At 45.5% G+C, this 24,918-nt stretch overlaps 1 protein-coding gene across 2 annotated transcripts in view; it reads left to right on the forward strand.

Annotated features, from left to right (window-relative positions):
• KLHL36 (kelch like family member 36) overlaps window positions 1-23,307 on the forward strand; it is a 35,035-nt gene extending 11,728 nt beyond the window's left edge. Inside the window, exons 2-6 of one of the 2 annotated variants that reach the window (XM_075939979.2) lie at window positions 38-232; window positions 2,044-2,125; window positions 7,438-8,511; window positions 11,314-11,471; window positions 19,086-23,307. In XM_075939979.2, the coding sequence (XP_075796094.1) occupies window positions 2,066-2,125; window positions 7,438-8,511; window positions 11,314-11,471; window positions 19,086-19,641 (1,848 nt within the window). In that variant the 5' untranslated portion in view covers window positions 38-232; window positions 2,044-2,065 and the 3' untranslated portion in view covers window positions 19,642-23,307. The remainder of the gene's footprint in view (window positions 1-37; window positions 233-2,043; window positions 2,126-7,437; window positions 8,512-11,313; window positions 11,472-19,085) is intronic. The other variant, XM_075939981.2, reaches the window with a different exon arrangement.
• Window positions 23,308-24,918: the final 1,611 nt, after the last annotated feature.

Here is a 24,918-nt window from a genome sequence, read left to right on the forward strand (position 1 = left end):
CCCCGTTTATTATCCCCTTCTCCTCCCCTCCAAACAGCACCGCTTCTGCCTCCCTATTGGCTCCTTCCCCTTTCAATCCAGCCAGCATTTCCTGGATGAGACATGGCTGCAGAGGGAGAGGAGAGAAAGACACCAGCAGCAGCCAGGACAGCCTCAGCACCAGCCTGCGGCGCTGAGTCCCTTTGGGGCAGCTGGCACTCCAGCCTGGAGACTGTAGGGACGCTGCACAGTGGTAAATTCCCCTTTTCTTGGTACCTAGCCAGCATTGGGTCACAGCCTTTCATCTGTCCCAATTGCACTAAACAGGAACATGCTTCCTGCTTCAGCGTGGAGCAGAGCAAAACCTTAGAGAGCCTAGTTAACTCCCACCCCCTTTAGTTAGGGCAACTCTGTGCCCCCTTTTCCTTTCCAGCCCCGAGCTAGTGATCTGAGGCACTGCAATGCAATGCAATCGAAAATCAAGTCATCCAGGTGGCTGCTTTTCTCTGTGCTTTCAGGGTTTCAGTGCCTCTGGTCAGATTCTTGCTTGGCTACAGCTAAATTGTGGGGGGGGGGGGGGGGGGGTGTCTGTGTGTGGGGGTGCGTAGCCCCTTGCCCCAGCAGAAGCAGGTTTTTGAAGGGCTCTCTAGGTTATAAATATGTGTAGGAAGACTTAGCCAAGGTGGTGAGATAATATCTTTCAATTCAAACTGACGAGGAATCTCGGAGCTGTTACCAGAGCTGATTCCCTCAGAAATGGGGTGTGTGTGAGAGAGAGAGAGAGAGAGAGAGAGACTGGGTGAATATCTGTAATAGAAGAAATCCTGAGCCAAATGAAGCGGTGGTTCCTTTCCCTCATCTTTATGGAGAGGCCCAAACCCCTAACGCTCTTTCAAATGACGGCTCTGCTCAGGGCAGCAGGCGGAGGCCTCCTTGGTGGAGCGAGTGGCGTCTTTCCACTGAGAAGGGGTTAAATCCTGGAAAGCAAGCAGGCAGACCTCTGCAGCGACAGGTGAATTTCCACTAGTCTGTGGAGAAACAAAATGTCTTCAGTGGGGGGTGTGTGTGTGTGTGTGTGTGTGTGTGTGTGTGTGTGATCTTGATCTGGGACTGGGTTCAAAAATAATGTTTGACATAGCCGCATCTTGCTATTTAAGTCTATACCCCCTCCCCATCCCTGTGGCTGAATCGGCTTATAATAGCTCAGTAGTTCAGAAGGATTCTCCCACGGGTTTTTGGCTCCAAACTGTGACGTAGCTTTAGAACTGTAGGAGAAACTTTTTGTGTCATACAAGCTCCTAAAATAAATAAATGGACAAGTATGTCTGCTCAAACTCCATCTGCCCCTTCTTGTGGAGGAGAATCCCAGTACAGTGGTTTTGGGTACTTGTTTTCTTTTATTCATAAAGTGAATTTACTGCTGGTGAGAAGTACTGTATTAATAGCACTAGAAAATGATCTATTTATTCTGCCCTGGCAGTGTGCCTCAAGGACCATCTGTAGATCTAATCTGGTAGATCAGATTTACTCAGTCTCTCAGCTAATATGGGAGCTAGTTGAGGTGATTTTGGTGATATAGTCACAGTCCGAATAAAAAACTAGATTGAAACCCCACAAAATTCCCTTCATCTATGCTGGGCCACTGACGTGGGCTGAATTGGAACCAGCAACCAAGAGGGGGAAGGCTCGGACTTTCTCCTGGAGGAGTAAGGACTAGCAGTGAACCAATAAGCAATATTTTCAGAGTTGTGATGACATCAATAATACTGGCTGGTACCTAACTAAAAGTGTGATGATGAGCTATGATAATACATGAATATGTATTGATGTTACCAGTAAACTTGGTAACACAAGTTGTTAGCCAACTAATACAGTAAGACCATTAGAGGGGAGTAGAGAATATATTTTCAACTCTGAACTCTTTTTAATGTATAGAATATATATAGTTGTATGTAAGTGTTCCTATTGTCTATTTTTTTTATCAGGGTGTGACTGTTTAGCCCTCATTGAGAGGCTGGTGTTAGACTCATATGCTGAGAACTAATTTTCTGTTTTCTGTTGAAGAAATATCACAAATCATACTATAATGGAGGCCACCAGACAAACGAGAATTTCGCGACCGCACAAGATTAGTGAATCTTCCAAGGTTAGTGAATTGTGTATTGCTCGCTAACATGTTTCATTAAAATTATGATTACTTACTTTGAAAGAGAGGCTCCTCCTTTTTTAAGGGGGCGGTAAGAAAACTGTGATGAAATACAGGGTATTAAGTTCATAGGTATATTATGTAGTTAGCATGTAACAAATTGATTTTAAAGTGCAAACTTATTCCACTGACAAAAACTAAAAATTCTGTAGCAAACAGATAGGTATCTGTTCAGAGTGACTCATGATTTTTTTGAATGACACATACTGGCAACACACAATCCTTCTTTGTATCAAGAGGTTTTTTTCCTCTAGGTATTCAAAGAGTGTGTGTTTAGTTTTGCTACTGAATTGAAATTTAAGAGTTCTTAAAGAGACAAGTTAAATTTTAGACCCCAGATTTAGATTTTGTACAAAATAGAGGCCTTATTCCGCAAACACGTATACATGTGAAGTCTCTGTGAACACAGTGGGATTACTCACATGCTTAATGTTCACTTTCTGTGTAAAAGTAGTATTGGGGTCTGTTTCTATACCAATACACTGCTGCATTGACTTCACTTGGGTATACACTGTAGTCTGTACTACTCTCTCATCTGGCACCCTTGAAACCTGACCGATGCCAAACAGCCAGTCCAGCTAGGACTGGTGGCTGAAAACAAACTTAATGGAACCACAGGAAATTTGGCCATACCCAGAATAAGTGGACTTCTAGCTAACTAAAATCATGCTGGACTAATGATGTTGCTGGACCAGAGAGTGCAGGACTAGAGAGGTTCAACCTGTAGTAAATTCTGATGCAGAAATGGGGGCTAAATATTGTAAAACCTTATTGTAAATAATGATTTCATAATTATATTTAATCCTACTGAAAATGGGGGAGGGTTGCACTGCAATATTGCTTTGCAGTTTTTGCTGTCTGAATGTTGCAATCTGATTACTAAGAGCTCCTGCTAGTAGTAGGATGGAGCCAGTAAAGCTAAATTCGTCAGTTTCAATTTTTTTGTTGTCAAAGTTGAATGAAAAGCAAAGAGGAAATCATTAAGAGTCCAGAGTAACATGGATCTTCACATTTTTCTCAGCTATCTCAATGACAAGTGTTGAGAAACAGGTAAATTTAAGATACATGCCTTTCAATCTTGTTCTTTTACCACTGCACAGATCACGTGTAGCATTTAAAAACTAGCATGATAATCACTTTACAAATCTGTAATCTTAACAGTGTTGTCTTTTTTGCATATGCTGTTGTTGTCACCATTACACTTTAGAATGACTAGTTAATATTAAATCTGTATTAGGGTATGTCTACACAGCAAAGTTATTTCGAAATAACAGCCCTTATTTCGAAATAACTTTCGTAGCATCTATGCAGTCAAACCGCTATTTCAAAATAAATTTGAAATAGTGGAACGCTTATTTCGAATTTGGTAAACCTCATTCTACAAGGAATAATGCCAAAATTGAAATAGCTATTTCGAAATAAGTGCTGTGTAGACACTTATTTTGAAATAGGGGGCCTCCAGCCTTCCTAGAATGCCATAGTGGCCACTCCAGCCTCAACCAAGAACACTCCACTCCCTCCTCCCTCCCCAGGGCCCTTAAAGGGGTAGACTCTGGCCACAGTGCCTGTGCCAGCTCCAAGCCAGCCAGGCCAGAGCCAGCAGTCACTGCCCCATACCCAGTGGCCCCAAAACATGAGCCAGCAAGCCACTGGCAGCCAGCCCTCCACCACTCCCCAGGAGCAGTCTGCCAGCTCCCAGGAGCCTGCCAGGGCCCGGAGAAGGTGGGAGCCTTCCTGGTCCAGGGTGGAGATCATGGACCTTATTCAGGTTTGGGGGGGATGCCCCCAACGTCTATAATCTCTGCACTAGATGGAAGAACGTGGCCGTCTATGGTAGGATAGCTGCTAGCCTGGCCACCAAAGGCCACATGCAGGGAGGGGTAAGTGGAAGGACCTGAGGGAGGAATGAGGCACAAGCCCCCAGTGGGGCAGACCAGGCATGATCTTAGTGCTCCTCAGGGTGGAAGCTCTCCCGCAGGGCCTCCTGGATGGCCTCCTGGATACAGAGGCCCCCTGATGGACCTCCTGGATGGCAGCCTGCAGAAAGTGCAGCCAGGCTTGCAGCAACGCATCCAGGAGAAGCACCAGAGTACCAGGAGCAGCTCTTACTCCATGTTGCAGAGTGCTGTGGTGTCCCGAGTAAGGGCAACCAGAGCACGCAGAGACAAAATGCTTTGCTGTCCCTCATCAAGGTAGACAAGCAAGCAGGGAAACCTGAGAACCGGCTGTCCGGGAGGGGTCCTTTTAAGCACAGACCTCAGATAGCCTCAGGCAGCAGCCCCACACAGTAAGTCCCTGTCCTGGTGCCCTGCTGGAACTGGTTCCGGCCAGCCTTAAATGCGATTCAGAGTCCACTCGGTGTGGACGTGCTATTTCGAAATAGCAAAATGCTAAGCTATTTCGAAATGCATTTTGTGTGTAGACGTGTTATTTCGAAATAGCTTATTTCAAAATAACTATTTCAAAATAAAATAACACTGTAGTGTAGACATACCCTTACAGAATAAAAGTCTTTCCATACTATTTTTAATGTCAAAGTTGTGTTGGTCTTGACTTTTGCAGCTATCATTTTTTCTCAATATTCTAAGAGTGAATAGATGACGCGGTAAGTGGATAAAGTCATTACTGCATAGTCCTATGTATGTGCTCAATTTATGCTTACTGTTCAAAGTGGCAGCACTTCTTGAAAGAGAGAAAAGTCAGGGAATAGTTGTCATAAGTGGCATGCAGGATTACACTGCTGACTCTGGCACGTTTAATAAATAGGAGCCTTGGTAACTTGTAAATTCTGTTGTAATCTTGTTATGCAAGATGATGGTATTAAAGAATACTGGAGAGAGATGATAATCCTGTTATAAAGGGAATAGAACATATATTATTTTTAGTTTAATCCAATATTTATATGTCCAAGGACTTCAGAATAGGGTCACAGATGTCTTACAGAACCAGCCCAAAATTACTGGTTTACTTTTTGGAGACTCCATGTAGCAGATTCGTGTCATTGCAGGCTCTTTTATTTATTTGACTGCTTTTGAAAACTGCTTTAACAAAGAGAAAAGCATCTTAAAGTTTTTAATACATTCTGTTTGTCATTGGGGGTTCACCTTGGCGTCTGCTGACAGCATTTGAACATTTTCGGTGATTAATGAGACCCTTTCAATGCTATTTTTATTGTTTATTTCTGGTAATATAGTAGTATCTGGAGATACTGAGATCTGGGCCTCATGATGCTGGGTTTTGTGCAAACACTTAGTTCCTGTCCTGGGGAACTTAAATTCTAAGACATTGTCTACATGGGGAACAATTTTAATAATTTAAGGTGCAAATTTAAACCAATGTGGTTATACTAATGTAATCTTCCCCCATTCCTTGTGTGAATGCTCTTATTCCAGCAGAACAATGTATTTGGCAGTGATGCATATTTTGAATGTTAAAAAGCAGGTACAGTGAAAGCTTTGTTATCCGGCACTCTGTTAACCAGAAAACTTTGTTAACCGGCATTGCCCCCAGCCACAATACTGTCACATCTTCAGGCGCACAGGCCTGGCTTGGTTTACCATGACTGGCGTAACAATTTTTTATTTAAGAAGTACTAACCATCTTTAACTCAAGATAGAAATGTGAGACCAACTGCCTCACACTACAAAACTACCAATATTAAAAACTTGAGTTTTACTATTATTGTCCATTGGTTTTTCCTAGGTTGATGGGACCCTCAGATAACCAGAATTTTTAGATAACCATAACGCCCTAATCCCCGAGCGTGCTGGATAACACAGGTTTTACTGTAATTGCATAATCGTGTAATTGCTGAAAAACTGCCCAAGGTTCGGTGTGCACTGGAAGCTGGCTTTTAAGCTGGCTCCTAGTGCACATTGGCTCCTGCCTGCAGCCCCACTCTGGGGGAGCTGACTGCCCCCACTGTACTACTGCCTCTGATATAGAGGCAGCAGCGGGAGGTGGCAGCCGGCTCTTCAGGAGCAGGGTGGGAGCCTTCATGTAACCGTGAACATTAACCAATAAGCCCAGGCTTATCAATTAACCATTTCCATGGTTGTATGTTCACGTTCCTAATGTGTATTTTTTTATGTTGCTTAAGAACGGGTTTAAGATAAACCTAAAAAAGCCCCTCTTCCTCTAGAAAGTGTATGCTCACTTGGGGAGTTATAGCTGTACACTTAATGGTATAACTGGTAACACTTCACCAATTTAAGGATGCTTATTTGAATTTTCTCTAGTCCCTTGCAGCACTGTTCCAGCACCAATATGGTGCCACAGTGGAAGTAGCGGCATTGCCATAGGGCAGAATCCCACCTGTAGACGTTTTCACAACCATAATGTAACCTTCTCTACATCTATAATTATTAATACTGATCTAGCATATAACAGACCATGTGCCACATTCTAGACTTCAGACCAAGAAGCAATGGGCTTAAGCTGCAGCAAGGGAGGTTTAGGTTGGACATTAGGAAAAAGTTCCTAACTGTCAGGGTGGTCAGACACTGGAATAAATTGTCCAGGGAGGTTGTGGAATCCCCATCTCTGGAGATATTTAAGAGTAGGTTAGATAAATGTCTATGAGAGATGGTCTAGACAGTAGTTGGTCCTGCTATGAGGGCAGGGGACTGGACTCAATGACCTCTCAAGGTCCCTTCCAGTCCTAGTATTCTATGATTCTATATAAGGAAAGAAAACAAATTGGCATCTAAATTGAAAAATGGAGTAGTCAGCCCTGGCATAAACCAAAGTGCTTGTAGTACAAAGCATCTTGTCATGACTTGCAAGGAACTACATAACTCCACCTTATCCTGCTCTATGTTTCTCCCATCATTTCCTCCAATTTGGTCAACGCTATATCTGAACCTCCATTTTTAATGAAACATTTACAGAGAGGATGTTGTGAAGACCAGGAGTTTAACAGGGTTCAAAAAAGAACTAGATAATTCATGGACATTAGGTCCATCAATACTTATTAGCCAGAATGAGTAGAAATGGTGTCCCTAGCCTCTGTTTGTCAGATGCTGGAAATGGATGTGAGGAGAGGGATCACTTGATAATTACCTGTTTCTGTTCACGCTCTCTGAGGCATTGTTGTCAGACAGGATACTGGGCTAGATGGACCTTTGGTCTGACCAGTATGTCCGTTCTTATGTCCTTACGTTCAATATATCTTTTTTGAACTAGGATGGCCAGACCTGCATGCAGTATTCAAGGTGTACCATGGATTTATATAGTGAAATTCTTTATTTCAGGTGTACAAATGGGCTGACCACTCCAGTCTAGTCCTTCAGAGTCTGAATGAGCAGAGACACCAGGGACTTTTCTGCGATATTATTCTTGTGGTGGATGAACAGAGAGTCCCTGCTCACCGGAATCTCCTGGCTGTTTGCAGTGACTACTTCAAATCCATGTTCACCATCGGAATGCGAGAGGCCTACCAAAAAGAGGTTGAACTCTTTGGAGCCTCTTACATTGGTCTCAAAGCTGTGGTGGATTTCCTGTATGGCAGTGAACTCTCCTTAGATGGTGGCAACATTGATTACGTGTTGGAAACCGCTCACCTGCTGCAGATCTGGAAAGTGGTTGACTTCTGTTGTGAGTATCTCGAAAATGAGGTCAGCGAGGAGAACTACCTGTACCTTCAGGAGCTGGCCTCTATTTACAACCTGAAGCGCCTGGACTCCTACATCGACTCTTTCATCCTGCAGAATTTTGGCACGCTCTCTTTCACGCCGAACTTCCTGCAGAACATTTCCATCCAAAAACTCTGCCAGTACTTGGGGAGCAGCAATGTGCAGCAGGAATGCGAGCACGACTTACTGCAGGCTGCCTTGCAGTGGCTGACGCAGTACCCAGAAAGGGAAACTGAGGCTTACCAGGTACTGGATAACATTCACTTTCCCTTGATACCGAAGAGCGACCTCCTCCACCGCGTCAAGCCTGCGGTGTGCTCTCTTCTCCCAAAGGAAGCAAACTGTGAGGGGTTTATAGAAGAAGCGGTGAACTATCATAACAACATCACAGCCCAGCCGATACTCCAGAACAAGCGGACGGCACTGCGCACAAACGAAGAGAGACTCCTCTTTGTGGGTGGGGAGGTTTCGGAACGGTGCCTGGAGCTAAGTGATGATACCTGCTTCCTGGACACCAAAAAGGGACAGTGGGTAACAGAAACACCGCTCCCGGCCAGGCGAAGCCACCACTGTGTCGCAGTGCTAGGAGGTTTCATCTTCATAGCTGGCGGCAGCTTTTCAAGAGACAATGGAGGGGATGCAGCATCGAATCTTCTATATAGGTATGATCCCCGCTGTAACCAGTGGATAAAGGTGAGATTCGAGCTGTATTGCATCTTTTTTTTTTTCCTTTTAAACTCCTTAATATTTGTTTTTATCCTTGGTGGTGGAAGGAGAACGCACATGGTGGGTACTAAAATATACCCTTATATTTTTGCAAACATAAAACACGCCTTGAAATAGGAACAACTCATTGGAGAACTTTTGTGAACATTGTCCTTACACCAGTAGTGAAAGATTATGACTGTTCAAAAATGGATAGTGACAAGGAGCCAGATTTTCAACGCCCCGCTGGGGTGTAAGCTCCCTAATCTGCTTAGATACTTTTGAAAATTGCATTGGGCGCCCACCTATGAAAATCTGGCCAAAGGGCTGTCCTGTGCAACCCATACAGGATGAGAGTGATTGAAGATGGAAAACGTACATTGAATCAAGTCTTTCCCCTTCTGTGTCTGAATGTAGAACCCCCACCCTCCCGATATTAAACTGATACAGCCTTTTGGACTGATCTTCCATTCAGAACCCCCTGGGATTCAACGGTTGAGTCTGTTGCAGTAACTCTGGGCACAGGAGATATTGCATGATGACCCACGTATCGTTAAGGAATAGAATGGTTTGTGTCTTAGGCTATGTCTAGGCTGCATTGCTCTTTCAGGATACTGCAGGTATCCCAAAAAAGCAAGCCCCCATCCAAGGAACGCGTCCGGTTTTTCAATTTTTTTTTTGAAAGAACGGACATGCTTTTTTTGCCATCCCTGTAAACCTCGTTCTATGAGGAATAAGGGATAGCTTGAAAGAGCACTTTCTTTTGCAATTTGGCACTGTGTAGACGTGCCAAATTTCGAAAGAGCCTCTTCTGAAAGTAAATCGAAAAAAGATACGCAATTTTCCGATTTGAAAGTGCAGTCTACACGTAGTCTCAGGCTGTACCTGCATTTGGAGTCAGGGTTGCGATTCCTAGCTTGCATAGATACTTGTGCTAGCTCTTGTTGAGCTAAAAAGAATACTGTAAGCACAATAGCACGGGAAGCTACTCCAAGTGATATTGATAGGGTGCAGGCAGGTTTCTACCGCAGGAAGCTAAGGGTACCACAGCTATGCTACTATTTTTAGCGTGCGAGCTCAAGGAGACCTAGTACAAGAACGCAAGCTGAGAATCACATCCCGAACTCCAACTGTAGATAGAGCTTTAGATGCTTTCCATTTCCCCTCTGACCTTTATCCTCAATGCCAACAGACCATATGCTGCAGAAGAGCAAAGTTCTATTGCTGTACTAATACATACATGGCAAACACAAATACAGGCAGTCCCCGGGTTACGTACAAGATAGGGACTGTAGGTTTGTTCTTAAGTTGAATCTGTATGTAAGTCGGAACTGGCGTCCAGATTCAGCCACTGCTGAAACTGATCAGTTTCAACAGTGGCTGAATCTGGACGCCAGTTCTGACTTACATACAGATTCAACTTAAGAACCCCAGGCATCCCCAAGTCAGCTGCTGCTGAAACTGATCAGCGGCTGATTCCAGGAAGCCCGGGGCAGGGGCTTCCTGTAGTCAGCCACTGGTCATTTTCAGCAGCTGCTGACTTGGGGACACCTGGGGCAGAGCAGCTGGGGTGCTGCTGGGTTGGTCCAGTGGCGCCCAGAGCGGCGCTACGGGACCAACCGGCAGCGCCCCAGCTGCTGTACCGCAACCGTCCGGAGCAAAGCCGTGGAGCACGGGGGCAGCGGGACAGCCCAGACGCGCCGTGGCTATCCTGCTGCCCTCGGGCTCCGCGGCTTTGCTCTGCTCTGCTCCCCGTCCCCCAGGTCTGCAGACCAGGGGGAGGGGGAGCAGAGCAGAGCAGAGCGGCAGTACGCGCAGCCAGCTGACAGCCCAGATGCGTCTGGGCTGTCAGCTGGCCGCGTGCTCCGCTCTGCTCCCCCCCCTCCCCGGTCTGCAGATCAGGGAGAGGGGGAGGGGGAGGGGGAGCAGAGCGGAGCACAGCAGAGCGGTGGAACGCGCGGCCAGCTGACAGCGTGCTTCGCTCTGCTCCCCCTCCCCCTGGTCTGCAGACCAGGGGGAGGGGGAGCAGAGCAGAGCGGCAGAACACGCGGCCAGCTGACAGCCCAGACGCGTCTGGGCTGTCAGCTGGCCGAGCGTTCCGCCGCTTTGCTTCCTCTCCCTGGTCTGCTGGAGACCAGGGAGAGGAAGTGCCCCGTTCGTAACTGCGGATCCGACGTAAGTCGTATCCGCGTAACTCTGGGACTGCCTGTACAGGTTGGACCTGACCGGTCCTGATTGAAGGGATTTGTCAGGTCAGGGGAGTTCTCTCCCCTCGTGACCTGTGCTGAATGCTGCCCCCCAGCTAGGGCTCCAGCCCGGCCCTACTGCTGCCTGGCCGGCTGTGCCCTCTGCCTCCCTCCTTCCCCCCCCCTCTCCCAGGACCAGAGGTCTCTAGCTTCTGCTGGCCCCATTGCTGCTGGGGCCAGAGCTCCCTGGCCACCGCCGGGGCTGGAACTCCATGCCTGGGGTTGGCTTCCTGCTAGTGCCCAGCTGCTGGGGCCAGAAATCCCTGCTGCACTGTGCTCTCCCCTCCTCCCCCAACACAGGGCTCCCAGCTGAGTCGCCAGTGTCCTCACCGCACTCTGGTCACGCAGCCAGACCTCCCTATACCTGGGATTTGTGGTCCAGGGACATCTGGTTCTGCTGGGCCAGAGAGTCCCAGTGAAGGGAGGCACAGCCTGTAGTAGCTCTTGTTAAGACTCACAGGAGGAAACAAACCTTTACGCTTTAAATCAACTCACCGATTGTTTGCGGCCGGCGGTGTTTTATTTGTATTTATGTATTTCGCAGGTTGCCTCCATGAGACAACGCCGAGTAGATTTCTACCTTGCAGCCATTACAGATATGCTGGTAGCTGTTGGTGGAAGGAATGAAAATGGGGCTCTTTCTTCAGCTGAGACATATAGCCCTCAAAAAGACTCATGGTCTTACATAGCAGGCTTGCCAAGGTAACAGTGGTCTGTTTAGAAAACCATGTTTTCCTTAAAGAAAAGAACCCTCTGAGTCCTCTGTGGACAGGCCTCTGTATGTGAGTATCCTGGGAGGGAAAGGAATGATCTGAGCCGTCTTCTCAAGGCAATGAATTTGTGACCGGCTGTGTCCGGGCAGGGAAATGGGCCTTCTCGTTTCACGTTCTGTGTTTGTCACCTGGCTTTCCCGAGGTTGGTCTCTGTGGAATCCCTTCAGATTGTTTAGATCTCAGAGCAAGGCTTTCTTTGGGTGGATTATAGGTCCTCGATGTACTGGGAGCATTTGGCCATCTGCTCTTCCTTGCAGGTATGTTTTGGGGCTGTTAGATATCGAGTAATTGAATAATCGTGAAACTGCATCAAAACTTGGCGGTGACACAACTATTCAATGGTCCCTGGGGGCGGGGCCGGCAGCCAGTGCACTCCCGGTGACACTCCCGAGGAGCTCCCTGCCAGCTTGCGCTGCTGCCTCTGTATCAGAGGCAAACAGGGCGGGGCTCTGCCTCCCCTGTCCACAGGGGTCCAGAGCTCCCGGTGACAGGAGCTCTGCCAGCATCCCACGGAGCAGCCTCCCCCGCTCCCTACCCCTGCGCTGCTGCCCTCTATTAGCAGCATGGAGGGTGGGGGAGTGTGGAAACCAGCTCCCCCCCTTGCACTGGCTCCTGCCTGCCCCCCCTCTTGCTGCCTCTGATATAAAGGTGTGTAGTCGATAAGATTAACCAATAAGGCGAGGCTTATCGGTTAATTGGGTAGACAACTACACAGTGACATCCCTAGCATGTTTATGCTGCCTGCTTGCACATGTCAGTACAAAGAGATCCAGGCATACAGAATGGGAAGTGACTATCTAGGAAGGAGTACAGCAGAAAGGGATCTCGGGGCCATAGTGGACCACAAGCTAAATATGAGTCAACAGTGTAATGCTGTTGCAAAAAAAGCAAACATGATTCTGGGATGTATTAACAGGAGTGTTACGAGCAAGACACGAGAAGTCATTCTTCTGCTCTACTCTGCGCTGGTTAGGCCTCATCTAGAGTGTTGTGTCCAGTTCTGGGCACCACATTTCAAGAAAGATGTGGAGAAATTGGAGAAGGTCCAGAGAAGAGCAACAAGAATGATTAAAGATCTAGAGAACCTGTGAAGGAAGACTGAAAGAATTGGGCTTGTTTAGTTTGGAAAGTAGAAGACTGAGGGAGGACATGATAACAGTGTTCAGGTATCTAAAAGGGTGTTACAAGGAGGAGGGAGAAAATTTGTCCTCCTGGGCCTCTGAGCATAGGACAAGAAGCAATGGGCTTAAACTGCAGCAAGGGAAGTTTAGGTTGGACACCTTAACTGTCAGGGTGATTAAACACTGTAATAAGATGCCTAAGGAGGTCATGGAATGTCCATCTCTGGAGAGATTTAAAAGCAGGTTAGATAGACATAAGAACGGCCATACTAGGTCCATCTAGCCCAGTGTCCTGTCTGCCAACAGTGACCAATACCAGCTGCCCCAGAGGAAGGGATCACAACAGGTAATCCTCACATGATCCCTCCCTTGTCACCCACTTCCAGGGCAACAGAGTCTAGGGACACCATTCCTACCATTCCTATGTCTATCTGGGATGGTCTAGGGGACGGTACTGCCATGAGTGCAGGGGACTGGACTCGATGAACTCTCGAGGTCCCTTCCAGATCTAGTGTTCTACGATTCTGTGTTTCTATGTTGTATCACATGTCTGTGGCCAAAGTTAAATCTTAGTTTTTCCAGCATTGAAGCTGCTTTATTTGTACTGTGTGCACAGTTAGCACTCACTTTTACTTACTTCCCAAATTGATACCTAGCACTTCATGGCAAAGACTTTTGGAAGGTGGTAGTGAGACCTTTGCCACTGGTACAGCAGCATTTGATATGGGGTTGCAAACGCCTGTTCAGATGTTGTCGGGATATCGCACAAGTCTTTGAGGTTTGCACGGGTAGCAGCTGCTCAGATTGTGTTACTGGGGTGCATAACATCAGTGATGAAGCTTGCTTGGCTGTTGCCACATGGTCTCTCCAGTAGCATGCTTCAAAATCTACCATGCCTAGAGTTTGTAGTGTGTTGCTTATTCTCTGATGCTAACACTTCAGTTGCCAACTGCTAAACTTTAGAGTTGTAGGTGGCTAGTGTGGGCCCAGATGTCTAGAGGACTCCTTTTTCCATTTCTGTGTTGGACACATGTAGGTAGCTGAGTATAACCTTGATCAACAACAGGGCTCCATGTTCCTGCGATGCAAGAGGCAGATGCTCTTTTGCATGTGTAGACCGCTCAGGCAGTTGTGATTAAATATCATCAAATCCCCCAGCCTCCTGGGTAGCGAGGAGAGTTCTGCAGAAATGAGAGTTAACAGGGGGGCTGAAAGACTTTGCTGCGCTCTGAGCAAGGTGAAGAAACCAGCTCTAGGCCTCCAGATGGGGCGGGGCTGGGGGCTAGGCCACCCCCAGCCGTCTCTTTAGCAATGCCTGAGGCTGCAGCCGCTGCTGTCGCCACTGTAGCAACAACAGCAGACAGGAATCCTGGGCCCATGGACATCCAGTGTGTAAGGCAGGGGAAGGCTCTGCCTTTCCAAACCGCTAGCCTGGCCCTGCCTACACTCTACCCCCAGGAGTTTCTACAAAGGTCTCTTCACCCCCTTGCCATATTTTAAGTCCCTGAGCTAAAGCATGGTGGCGCTCACACTTTTGAAAGAAAAGGTGGCTTTAATTCTTGTCACGAGCAAAACAAAACTTCAGCCCGGTGCTTGAAAATGGCCGAGCTGTTTGGGTTGATTCTTTTAAATTCCATCTGAGGCAGACACATGGCCTGGAAATTTTCAGCCTAAGTGATCGAAAGTTTGGCAAAATTATATGCCATTGAAAACGGGATCTTATAATGGGAAGTGTCAAGGCACCTTCATAATGTCAGGAATATTTTTGAGCAGTGAGCCCTTGCTATAGGCTTCGAGTTGTGGGCCCACAGCCCGTCAGGCAACTCAGAGAAAAGTGTGCTGCTCATCAGGTTGGTTTTGTTTTACAGTCGTAGGCAGCTAGTTTAGGCTCAGATCCTTTTTCCATTTCTGTGTTGGACTCATGTAGGTAGCTGAGTATAATCTTGATCAACAACAAGGCTCCATGTTCCTGAGATGCAAGAGGCAGATGCTCTTTTGCATGTGTAGACTGGTCGGGCAGTTGTCTTCTAGCAGTCGCCGGATGGTTCCACTGCAGCAGAAGCTGTCATGTATACTCCACTGCAGCAGGAGAAGGTTCTCCAAAACTGGCACCATGCCTCTAATTGATATTGCGGGTTGAAACCTTTTCCTTCTCAACACCTTTGCTCAGCAGGTCTGGCTGCATTCCCTTAGATATCTATGGCAGAACGCTTGGTGCCTTCAGCGAGAGCACGCCTGGGCCTGCTGTGTTAAGCCTACCACAGTCATGTTGTACCCCCCGTCCTTTTTCAAAGGCTTACACAGAGGTGATGGCACAGAATTCAAGGTGACAAAAGCTAAGGGTGTGCACAGTGGTTGGAGCTGTGATTTGGAAGTCCGCTTGGTGTGTGTGGCCCAAGCACGTTTAAGCTGAAGTATGACAAGGCTGTTTTGGGGAGATCGTCTGCTGAAAAGCAATGAAGTGATAGGCAACTTGATGCTTCCCAGGAATACGCCTACAGAGCTGCAGTAGAACTCACACTATTGGGTAAAATTGTTCAGCAGTTAGAAGGCAAAGAGGAGAAAAAAAAAACCTCTGTGCTTTTGCTGTGGCTGTGGCTGTGTCTATGCTAGATTTTCCAGGTGTGTTTGAGGAGGGATGTCAAATGCAGTTCCTTGCTCTGCCATTACTGAACTCTGCTGTCCTGTTGGTATGGATAAGTCAGCTGAGTTCACTCAGGGTCAGTAGAATTGTCTATAAAAACAAAAAACTGTGGTGGACTATGATTTCCTACAATGGGTGCTTATCATTGTTGACCCTGTGCACATCAGCAGTACAACAGAATGCAGCACAGAGTATTGGGGAAGTTCATTTGAATCCTGTTTTTAAAGCCACAGTGTATCCCCAGCTCCCATTGTACTGAGAGGGGGCAGTGGATGTTCAGTACTGTCTGTAAACTCGGTCTGTTTTGGGTGGGGAGGACATGCTGAAAGGTCCAAGCACAGCTTGTGGCTCAAAACATCGGAGTTTGGATCTTCCTGTGGAATGTCTGTCAGTTTGTTCTCACTTCGTGTAGAGAATTTAAGCCTCTTCTGAGGGCAGGTCTACACTACAAGGACAGAGCGATCTAAGCCACACAATTTGAGTGACGTTAGTAGGGTAACTCAAATCAATGCAACTTAGATTTACTTACCATGGGGTCCACCCTGCAGGTGAAAGGGGGTTTGACCGAAAAACCTCTGCTGTCAACTCCTCTTACTCATCTCATTCTGCTGAAGTACGAGAGTTGACAGGAGAGTGATCCATGGTTGATTTAGTGGGTCTTTACTAGACTTTCTAAATCAACCACCGGCATGGTAGCTGCAGCGTTGAGCCTCCCCAGAGTGAAGACAAGCCCTGAGAGTCTAACAGCTTGGTCCTATGCAACAAAGTCTTGGATGGATGGTGCTGCTACTCAAACAAAGCTCCACCCATGTTGCAGTGTTTCACCAAGTGAGATGAGACCATGCTTAGGGATGTAAGAGACTAGTCGACTAGTGATGCAACTAGTCACTTTCTCCCCCCTTGTCACCTCTATCAGAGAAAGGCAGAAAGTGGGAGGGGAGCAAGAGCTGGTGCTGGGGGGAGGGGGAGACAGCTTAAAAAACAGTTCCCCCCAGCCCCGTCTCCGTGGAGTAGGGGAGGTAGAGGCACAGCAGAAACAGCGCGAGTGGGGACTGAAGCGGACTCTGCTTGCTCTGCATCTGCTGCAATTCTGCTTTTGAAATATACAACGTGCTTGTACAGTCCAAAAGCAGAAGCCTCTCAGGGAAATCCTATCGACTATTCGATTAGTTAGTTAATCTAAATTTAACCCCCCCTCCCCCCCCAACCATGCATGTCCTTGTGTTCCATCTCAAGGACCCTCCTGTATCCTAGAGTTGGAGCTTGCTTATGTGTCTCAGTAACAAGCCTTCCAAACAAGAGTATTCTGAAGGAGTGCCGGGTCATGGGCTTGTGCATGGAGCTGGATTAACAAGTACAGATCTTTTATCGTGATAGAAATGTAGCCGTGTTAGTCTGGTGTAGCTGAAGCAAAATACAGGACTATGTAGCACTTTAAAGACTAACAAGACGGTTTATTAGATGATGAGCTTTCGTAGGCCAGACCCACTTCCTCAGATCAAATAGTGGAAGAAAATAACTATTGTAACTATTTTCTTCCACTATTTGATCTGAGGAAGTGGGTCTGGCCCACGAAAGCTCATCATCTAATAAACCATCTTGTTAGTCTTTAAAGTGCTACATAGCCCTCTATTTTGCTTCAGATCTTTTATCTTCTCTCAAAACGATAATTTACGATAAACCTGGGTTTTCTTTGCTCTTTGCACTATCTAGATGTGGAAGAAACTACGGCAGTAGGGTGCAAAGAGTTGGCAGTCTGGAGTTGAGAGAGAATCTTGCTCTGTGAAATAAAAACAAGTCTTAGATTCGGTCCACATTGAGTCATGAGCATGTTGAAGCATGGTTTAAAATTATTTCATGCTAAACTGATTTTAATATTGATTCAGCTGCCATTGCTAATGCTGTTAAAACCATTTCAGTGTGAAGCCAAAAAAACTACTTTAGGAATCATGGGTTCTGATCGCTGTATTGCAAGAGCAGATGGAGTTGGAAGGGTACAAGTCACCCTGTAGGAAGTAGCATGCGCGTCTGGTTTAATACCGAGTTTGCCAACTATCCATGTCTTTGTTACAGAAATATATGTTAGACACCAATGGAGGGGTGCAGAGAGCTAATCATAGAATCCCCCACCAGTTCCTTTATGGCAATCCCAGATTTCCAATAGGAGGGAAGTGTTTTTAACTATAATCTATTTCTGCTGTAACAGAACAATCTAGAAATGTTGAATTCTTGTATGATAAGAATGGGGGGAAATGTAACTGTCTAAGAATTAGCTGCTTCTGAACTAGATGTATGCAGGGGCATGCACGGGTATATGGGGGGGGTTGTTCTGTCATTTTAGAGGATGGTGAGGGCATGTCTACAGTAGGAAAATAACAGAAATCAATTTAACAATTCCCGAAATAATATAATTGAAATAGCGTGTCCACAATACAGAGAAGCCTCGAAATTAGTCCAAGGCAGGTTCCATTAATGTGAACGTGCTACCTCAATTTAGAGCACCAGGAAACACTGAGAAGTAATTAGCCCAAATTACTCTGGGAAGTAGTTATTTTGAAATAGCAGTACTGGAGCATCCACACTAACGGTATTTCGAAATAACTCCCATTCCCAGAATTTAGGAAAACATTAGTTTAGATTTGCCAGAGACATATTCAAGTTTAAATAAACCAGTGGGAGTGGGAGGGGGGGATTCATCATTTGCAAAGCAGAATCAATGTTCTGGGATACTCTGTAAATCTAAATATGGACTATGACCAGAAAATCCAGGACTGTTTAGAATAAAACTTAAGGCGGCAGAGCAAGTTTAGTTTCTTCTGTTTTATTTTTTGCTATCAAAATTGCTGGATGGCTATGAATATGCAAAAAGTAGTTAGCGTTATAATATCCAACAGCAAACCAAACTCAGAAAATTCATTCAGTAGCTATACTATCAGAATAATGTTCCACGACAGGAGCTCCGAAGAGAATTCTGAGGCTGTGCCCCAGTTTACTTTATTGCAGTGTTTCTTAAACTGTGTTACGTGGCATTCTGGTGTGCCGTGGAGAACACAGTTCAAAATGGCCGCTCTTAAAGGGGCAGGTGACTTTTTTTTTTTCCCCTCAATAACTTTCCCTCTGCTTCCCCTCCTTTTTTTTGTTTCTCAACAAAAAAATCCTTGGTGTTCCTCATAAAAAAAAAAAAATTGTTTGGTGTTCCTCGGTCTTAAAAAGTTTAAGAAACACTGCTTTATTGTAAGTTTACAAAACAAAAGTTTTGCAACCAAATAGCAGATGAAATTAAAAATGTCACTGAAGATAGATTAAAGTATCAGATTATTAGAATTCTCTCACTCGGCCCTGGTCTATACTAGGGAGTTATTTCGAAATAACCCCCTTTAGGCTGAATTTATTTACATCCACACTACCAAGCAGGTTATTTTGAAATCTGTTCTCTTCTTTTCTCTTTTTTCCTACGTGCTTTCCTTGGGATTGTGATAGACCCAAACATGTTATGTACTTACTTATTAATAATACTAGCAAGAGCAGTGCTGCTTTTGCTGCTCTCTAAAGCCTTTTTCATGCTGCCAAGAAAGTTGAATACACATTGTTCTTTAGTGCATCCCTGTTGAATAACTATATTATAACTTAGTTCAACTTGAAATATCATTTTAAAATGTAACAGATATTCAATAACTCACCACTTCAGTGTATGGACTGCATGTATAAGTACCAATCACGGTTAAATATTTGCACTTGTCTGCAAAAACAATAAATTGTTGTTGTTGGCCTATCCTAGGTTTACCTACGGGCATGCTGGCACTGTCTACAAGGAATTTGTTTATATCTCTGGGGGCCATGATTACCAGATTGGTCCCTATAGAAAAAATCTCCTCTGCTATGATTACCGCACAGATGTCTGGGAGGAAAAGAGGCCGATGATCACTGCTCGGGGGTGGCACAGCATGTGTACCTTAGAAGACAATATCTACTCCATTGGCGGCAGTGATGACAACATAGAAACGATGGCACGCTTTGACATTCTGAGCGTGGAGTCTTACAGCCCTCAGTGTAACCAGTGGACCCGAGTCTCTTCCCTGCTGCAAGCCAACAGCGAGTCTGGAGTGGCAGTCTGGGAAGGCAAGATTTATATTCTTGGGGGCTATAGCTGGGAAGACACCATCTTCTCCAAAACTGTCCAGGTGTACGACAAGGAGAAAAACAAGTGGTATAGAGGAACTGACCTCCCCAAAGCGATCGCGGGCGTGTCTGCGTGCGTCTGTGCGTTGAAACCCCAAAAGGAGGACAAAAAGAAAAAGACAAAAATGAAGAAGCACCAGGATCGAGGCAGATGACGCAGCTTGGATAACCCACCTTTGTGGCCGGAATCCAAAGGAAGCTTGTAGCTAATCATCTCTTTCTAATCTTTTTATTTTTTACGGGAAAAAAGATACCAGTTTCTGAAACCTTCAAGAACATGTGGTTGAACATCTTCGGGTGAGGGTCTTGTGATGGTAACTACTACTGCAGAATGGGGGTGAGGTTGCAAAGGGTGCTGTGCTATCCATCTGGTACATTTAAGACGCAGTCTGTTACTTCTGTGGTTCTTGGCTCTCACACCCTTGTAATAAAGGTACACGTTTTCAAAACATTGAAAAATTGGACTTAGAAAATGAAATAACGGGGAAGGAAAATTGGACCAAACATCGGTTTGAAGTTGCAAAGAGAGCTCGAGAAGCAGTTGCAATTGAAAACTGATATGGATCTTGTTGTAAATCCTGATTTTTTTTTTTTCATTAAATGTACTTTACAGTGCAATCTAGAGTGGTGAGTATCCGATTTCTGGTATGCATGAGAAACCATTTAAAGGACACGTGTTCAAGGCATCTTGGTATGCAAATGACACTTTTGTACTCTTACGTTTCAGAGGATATTATTAAGTGACCAAAGTGCGAGGTGCTCTGGTCCAGGCATGTAACGGATCTGGGCTCAGCTTGTAAGCTCCACTGCTCTTTCCACGGTGCAATGGTCTACAACAAGGGTGAGCAATAAGCAGCCCAAAAGCTGGATGCGGTGTGCCAGGGATAGCCCCTGGCAGCCTGCCAGACATTTATTTACCACAGGTAAAGCTGCTTACAGCTCCCATTAGCCAGGAATGGCGAACCACGGCCAACGTGAGCTGCAGATGGTCAGAACTGCAGATGCACAGGTAAATGAAACATCTGGCAGGCCACCTGAGACTAACCTGGTGAACCACGTCCAGTCCATGAGCTGCTTATTGCCCACCCCTGGTCTACAAAATCCAGGAAAGGTGATGTAACCTTGACATCCCTTGTTAATGACTAGAACTGTGCAAAACTTTCATAACAAAATCCAACACCACGTTTGGTTTGGTTGACGTCTCCTAGTTCAGGACCAGGTTTTGTTCCTTCCTTTGAACCTGGTGAGACACGTAGACTTCACTGTGAGGTAGGTCGGGGGAAGGGTAGATGTTTGAAATCAAAAGCTCGAAATGAACATAAGGCAAAGAGCAAACCATCCATGGGATGGGGGAGAGTGTGTGTGGGGGGGGGGGGGGAGTTTGCAGGAGCTAGGAATGGCTGAATTTAGCATGGTTCTAGCAATGATGACATTTACCAGCCAATGCAAGGATCCCAAAAAACACTCCTTGGTCAGTATATGCATCTGACGAAGTGGGTCTTTGCCCACGAAAGCTTATGCTCCTACACTTCAGTTAGTCTATAAGGTGCCACAGGACTCCTCACTGCTTTTGCAGATTCAGACTAACACGGCTACCCCTCTGATCCTTGGTCAGGTGGCTGCAAAACTGTTGTGCTTGCAAGGATGGACTTGATATAGGGGAAAGATGTGGATTTTTGGGATGCCATTTGGGGCTTGGATGACTGAACTGGAAGGAGAATCATATATTGGAGTAGTATCAAAGAAGTCTGATTTATGCCCTGCACACGAAATAAATTTTGATTGTAGACCCTGCCCGTGCATGTTAACAATTCCCAGTGCCCTTTCACAGAAAACTGTTTAAAACAGCACTGGGTTAAAGTGCATCAACAGGAGTAACACAGACTAATTAATGCACAATATGTTCTCATGCTTTAGAAATCACACCCCTGTAGAGTGTATTACCCCACCATGCGCAATCCTTCTGTCGTTGCATCCTTCACAGGCAGGGTTGTGTCTACGGCAAGGATTTAAATTCACCAAATGTCTGGCTAGCCTTCCAACATTCACCCCGGAGCAGTTTACAAATGGATCTTTTGTTTGATTTGCAAGAGGTTAAGAACCAGCAAACTCCGACTGTCCCTGCAATTTTTATAGCAGCAATTAATAATAATTCCAGGCCATAGATTTCTATTGCTCATCCCAACACAAAGTGATTTTTAGAAATTTTTGAAACTTTTGTACTTTTTTATAACACATTTTGCTAATACCAAGTCTGTAGTTTGCCATATTATGTTATTTACTCTTGAAGTTCCTGCCCTATAATCATGGTCCTATTGTTATAACCAGGAACTCATAATTTGTTGGCTCTATCAGGCTTTGTGTATTGTCGGTTGTGATGTGATGCAGCTGTTGAAGCAGCATTTCCATTCTCAGAATTGTCAGGCCTATAATTGTGACTATTGTAAAGCTTTCTCAGGCAGTTCAGATAGTCAGTCATGCTCATAAACGCTCTTTGATTGTCACTTGGGGATCCACTGAGTGGACTTCAAGACTTTAAGTTTGGCTTTGGTGCTCTTGATCAATTTTTCTCTAGCTTCCTTGCAAATCCCCCTTCATCCACATCTCTCTCATTGTGCAACACAACCATGTACTTCACATTTGTGTTTTTCCTTTTATCCCATGCATAAGGAATGCCCTGCCTGCTTTTGGCTCCTGGGGTGTATAAGCCTCATAAATGTGAAAATTCTTCTAAGAAAAACGTGTTTGCACTTTAAGAGAAACATCATTTTCAACATCATTTGGAGATTGGGGAATTTGGGATCTCCGTGACCTAATTGAAAAAAGCTTGTTGATGCCCACGATCCAGCATAATTTGATTAGAATGTGGGGTCGGGGGGGTGGGGGGGGACTGAGGACAAGAGCTTTAGAGTGTAGAAGGAGGAGGCTCTGGCTTTGGGGGGGGGGGTGTCAGGGCTGGGGCAGGAGGGGCTTATCTTGAGTGGCTCCCGGATCAGCATTGCAGAGGAGGGGTGCTAAGGCTTCCTGCCTCTCCTAGCACTGCAGACCATGATACACCCCAGAAGCAGCCAGCAGCAGGTTCCCAGCCAATGGGAGTGCAGAGCTAGTGCGGGGGGCAGAGGCTGTGCATGGAGCCCTGTGCACTTTCTCTTCCCCCTCCCCTCACCTAGGAGCTGGGCCTGCTGCACAGTGTGCAGTGCAGGACAGATCAGTAGCTGCTTTAGCACCCCTGCAGGTCACCTGACCCCCAATGCCCAACATTCCATCCCCCCAGTCCTGAGTCACAACCCATAGCTTGAAAACCACTGCTCTATATGAATAGCTTTTTTAAAAAAAATTAAAAATGACATCTTGTGAATAGCTGGAGTGAAAGAAAGGAAACGATGCCTCGGGACACAAAAGATTAAACAAAACTGGCTCAAAGTATATACTTTGTTAAAAAAAAAAACCCTCTGGATATTTTGGGTGTTTTTCTTAAACAATAGAAACTATTAAATTTAACAAATTACAAAAAGTACTCTGTACAGTAATAATACCTTTACATTGCATTAGGAAATATTGTAATTGATCTTAAAAAGGGATAAGGGAACATTTTTAGCTCCCTGAAAACTGCTTTGTTGACTGAATAGTTCCTACTCATCTTTGTGCAACCCTTTTCATGTGTAAATACACAACAAAGATGCCCCAAGACTCTTCTCTCTTTCTACTAATTGGCTGCTTGTCATATTTTTTTTTTGTTTTGTTTTTAATGATATATGCTTGTGTGTGGAATTCTTGGTGTCTCTACAATTTGAAAAAAATAAAACATGTTGAGAATATCAGACTGTATTCCTCTTTGTGTGCATTGTTTACACCCAAACTGATATTTCTCTTTATTGATCACCTGAAAGGAAATGCATCTTTCATAACTATTTCAGAGATGGTATCGAGTGAGTTCTTGCCCCACTTCTCAGCAAAGCGTTTGATTGTGAAAACATCGAGGATGCAGTTCAGGTTCCAGTGGAGTCAAAAAGAATATTTCACAAAGGCTATGTCTAGACTGCAGGCTTCTTTCGAAAGAGCCTCTTTCGAAAGAGAGCGTCTAGACTGCACGGAGAAATTTCGAAAAAGCGGCTTGCTTTTTCGAAAGAAAGCATCCAGTGAGTCTGGATGCTCTCTTTTGAAGAAGCCCTATTTACATTGAAGAACGCCTTCTTTCGAAAGAGGAACTTTCGAAAGAAGGCGTTCTTCCTCGTGAAATGAGGTTTACCGCCATCGAAAGAAAAGCCGCGTTCTTTCGAATTAATTTCGAAAGAACGCGGCTTGAGTCTGGACGCAGGGGAAGTTTTTTCTAAAAAAGGCTACTTTTTTCGAAAAAACCCCTGAGTCTGGACACAGCCAAAGTTGGATCAAGCCCAAGTAGGGTTGCCAAATGGTTTCAACAAAAATACCGGACACTCTTGCCATTACATCACAATCTACATTACAATCTATTTAGAAAATACCGGATGTTTCTATTTTCTCAATTTGCTTCCCGAACAGAAAGCTCAAACACTGCACTGTCCGTTCAAAACTGAACACCTGACAACCCCAAGTCCAAGTGAATGCATCATGTAAGACAATTGGTTACGCTAAATCAGGGCAGCCAACAGACTTTACTGGACCCTGGGCAGGAGGAGGCAACGCCAGCCCCCCAGAATAGGCGAGGCCTCAGGTGGAAGGGGTGGCGCAGGTTAGTCTCCCCCAGATAGCTCTTTAGCAGTGCCTGTGGCTCTGGCTGCTGTTTTTGCTGCACTAGCAGTGGTGGCAGCTGCAAGCCCTTTTAAGACACTGGACCCCAGAGCAGCTGCTCCCATTTGCCCTCTGCTTTCTGCTGTTAGGCCTGGGCAAAATAGAAGCCCGGTACTGCAAACCCTTAGGCCGTGTCCAGACTCGGGGGTTTTTTCGGGAAAAGTAGCCTTTTCCCGAAAAAACTTCCCCTGCATCCAGACTCAAGCCGCGTTCTTTCGAAATTATTTAGAAAGAACGCGGCTTTTCTTTCGATGGCGGTAAACCTCGTTTCACGAGGAAGAACGCCTTCTTTCGAAAGTTCCTCTTTCGAAAGAAGGCGTTCTTCAATGTAAAGAGGCCGTCTTCGAAAGAGAGCATCCAGACTCGCTGGGTGCTCTCTTTCGAAAAAGCGGATTTCTCTTTCGAAAGATCCGCCTGCAGTCTAGATGCGATCTTTCGAAAGAGGCTCTTTCGAAAGGTGCTTTTGAAAGAGCCTCTTTCGAAAGAAGCCTGCAGTCTAGACATAGCCTTAGTGGGGAGGGAGCGGGGGAATAACCCTTTTTTCATATAGAAAGTTAGGGACATGTAAGTACTTTCAGGATCAGACTCCATTACAGAATATTTTGGGGTATACTATGAATTATTGCCATAAATAATTCATAATAATTCATTTGACACATGTC

The sequence above is a fragment of the Pelodiscus sinensis genome, chromosome 12, assembly GCF_052426305.1.
Source record: "Pelodiscus sinensis isolate ZL-2025 chromosome 12, ASM5242630v1, whole genome shotgun sequence".
Classification (NCBI taxonomy): Eukaryota; Metazoa; Chordata; order Testudines; family Trionychidae; genus Pelodiscus; species Pelodiscus sinensis.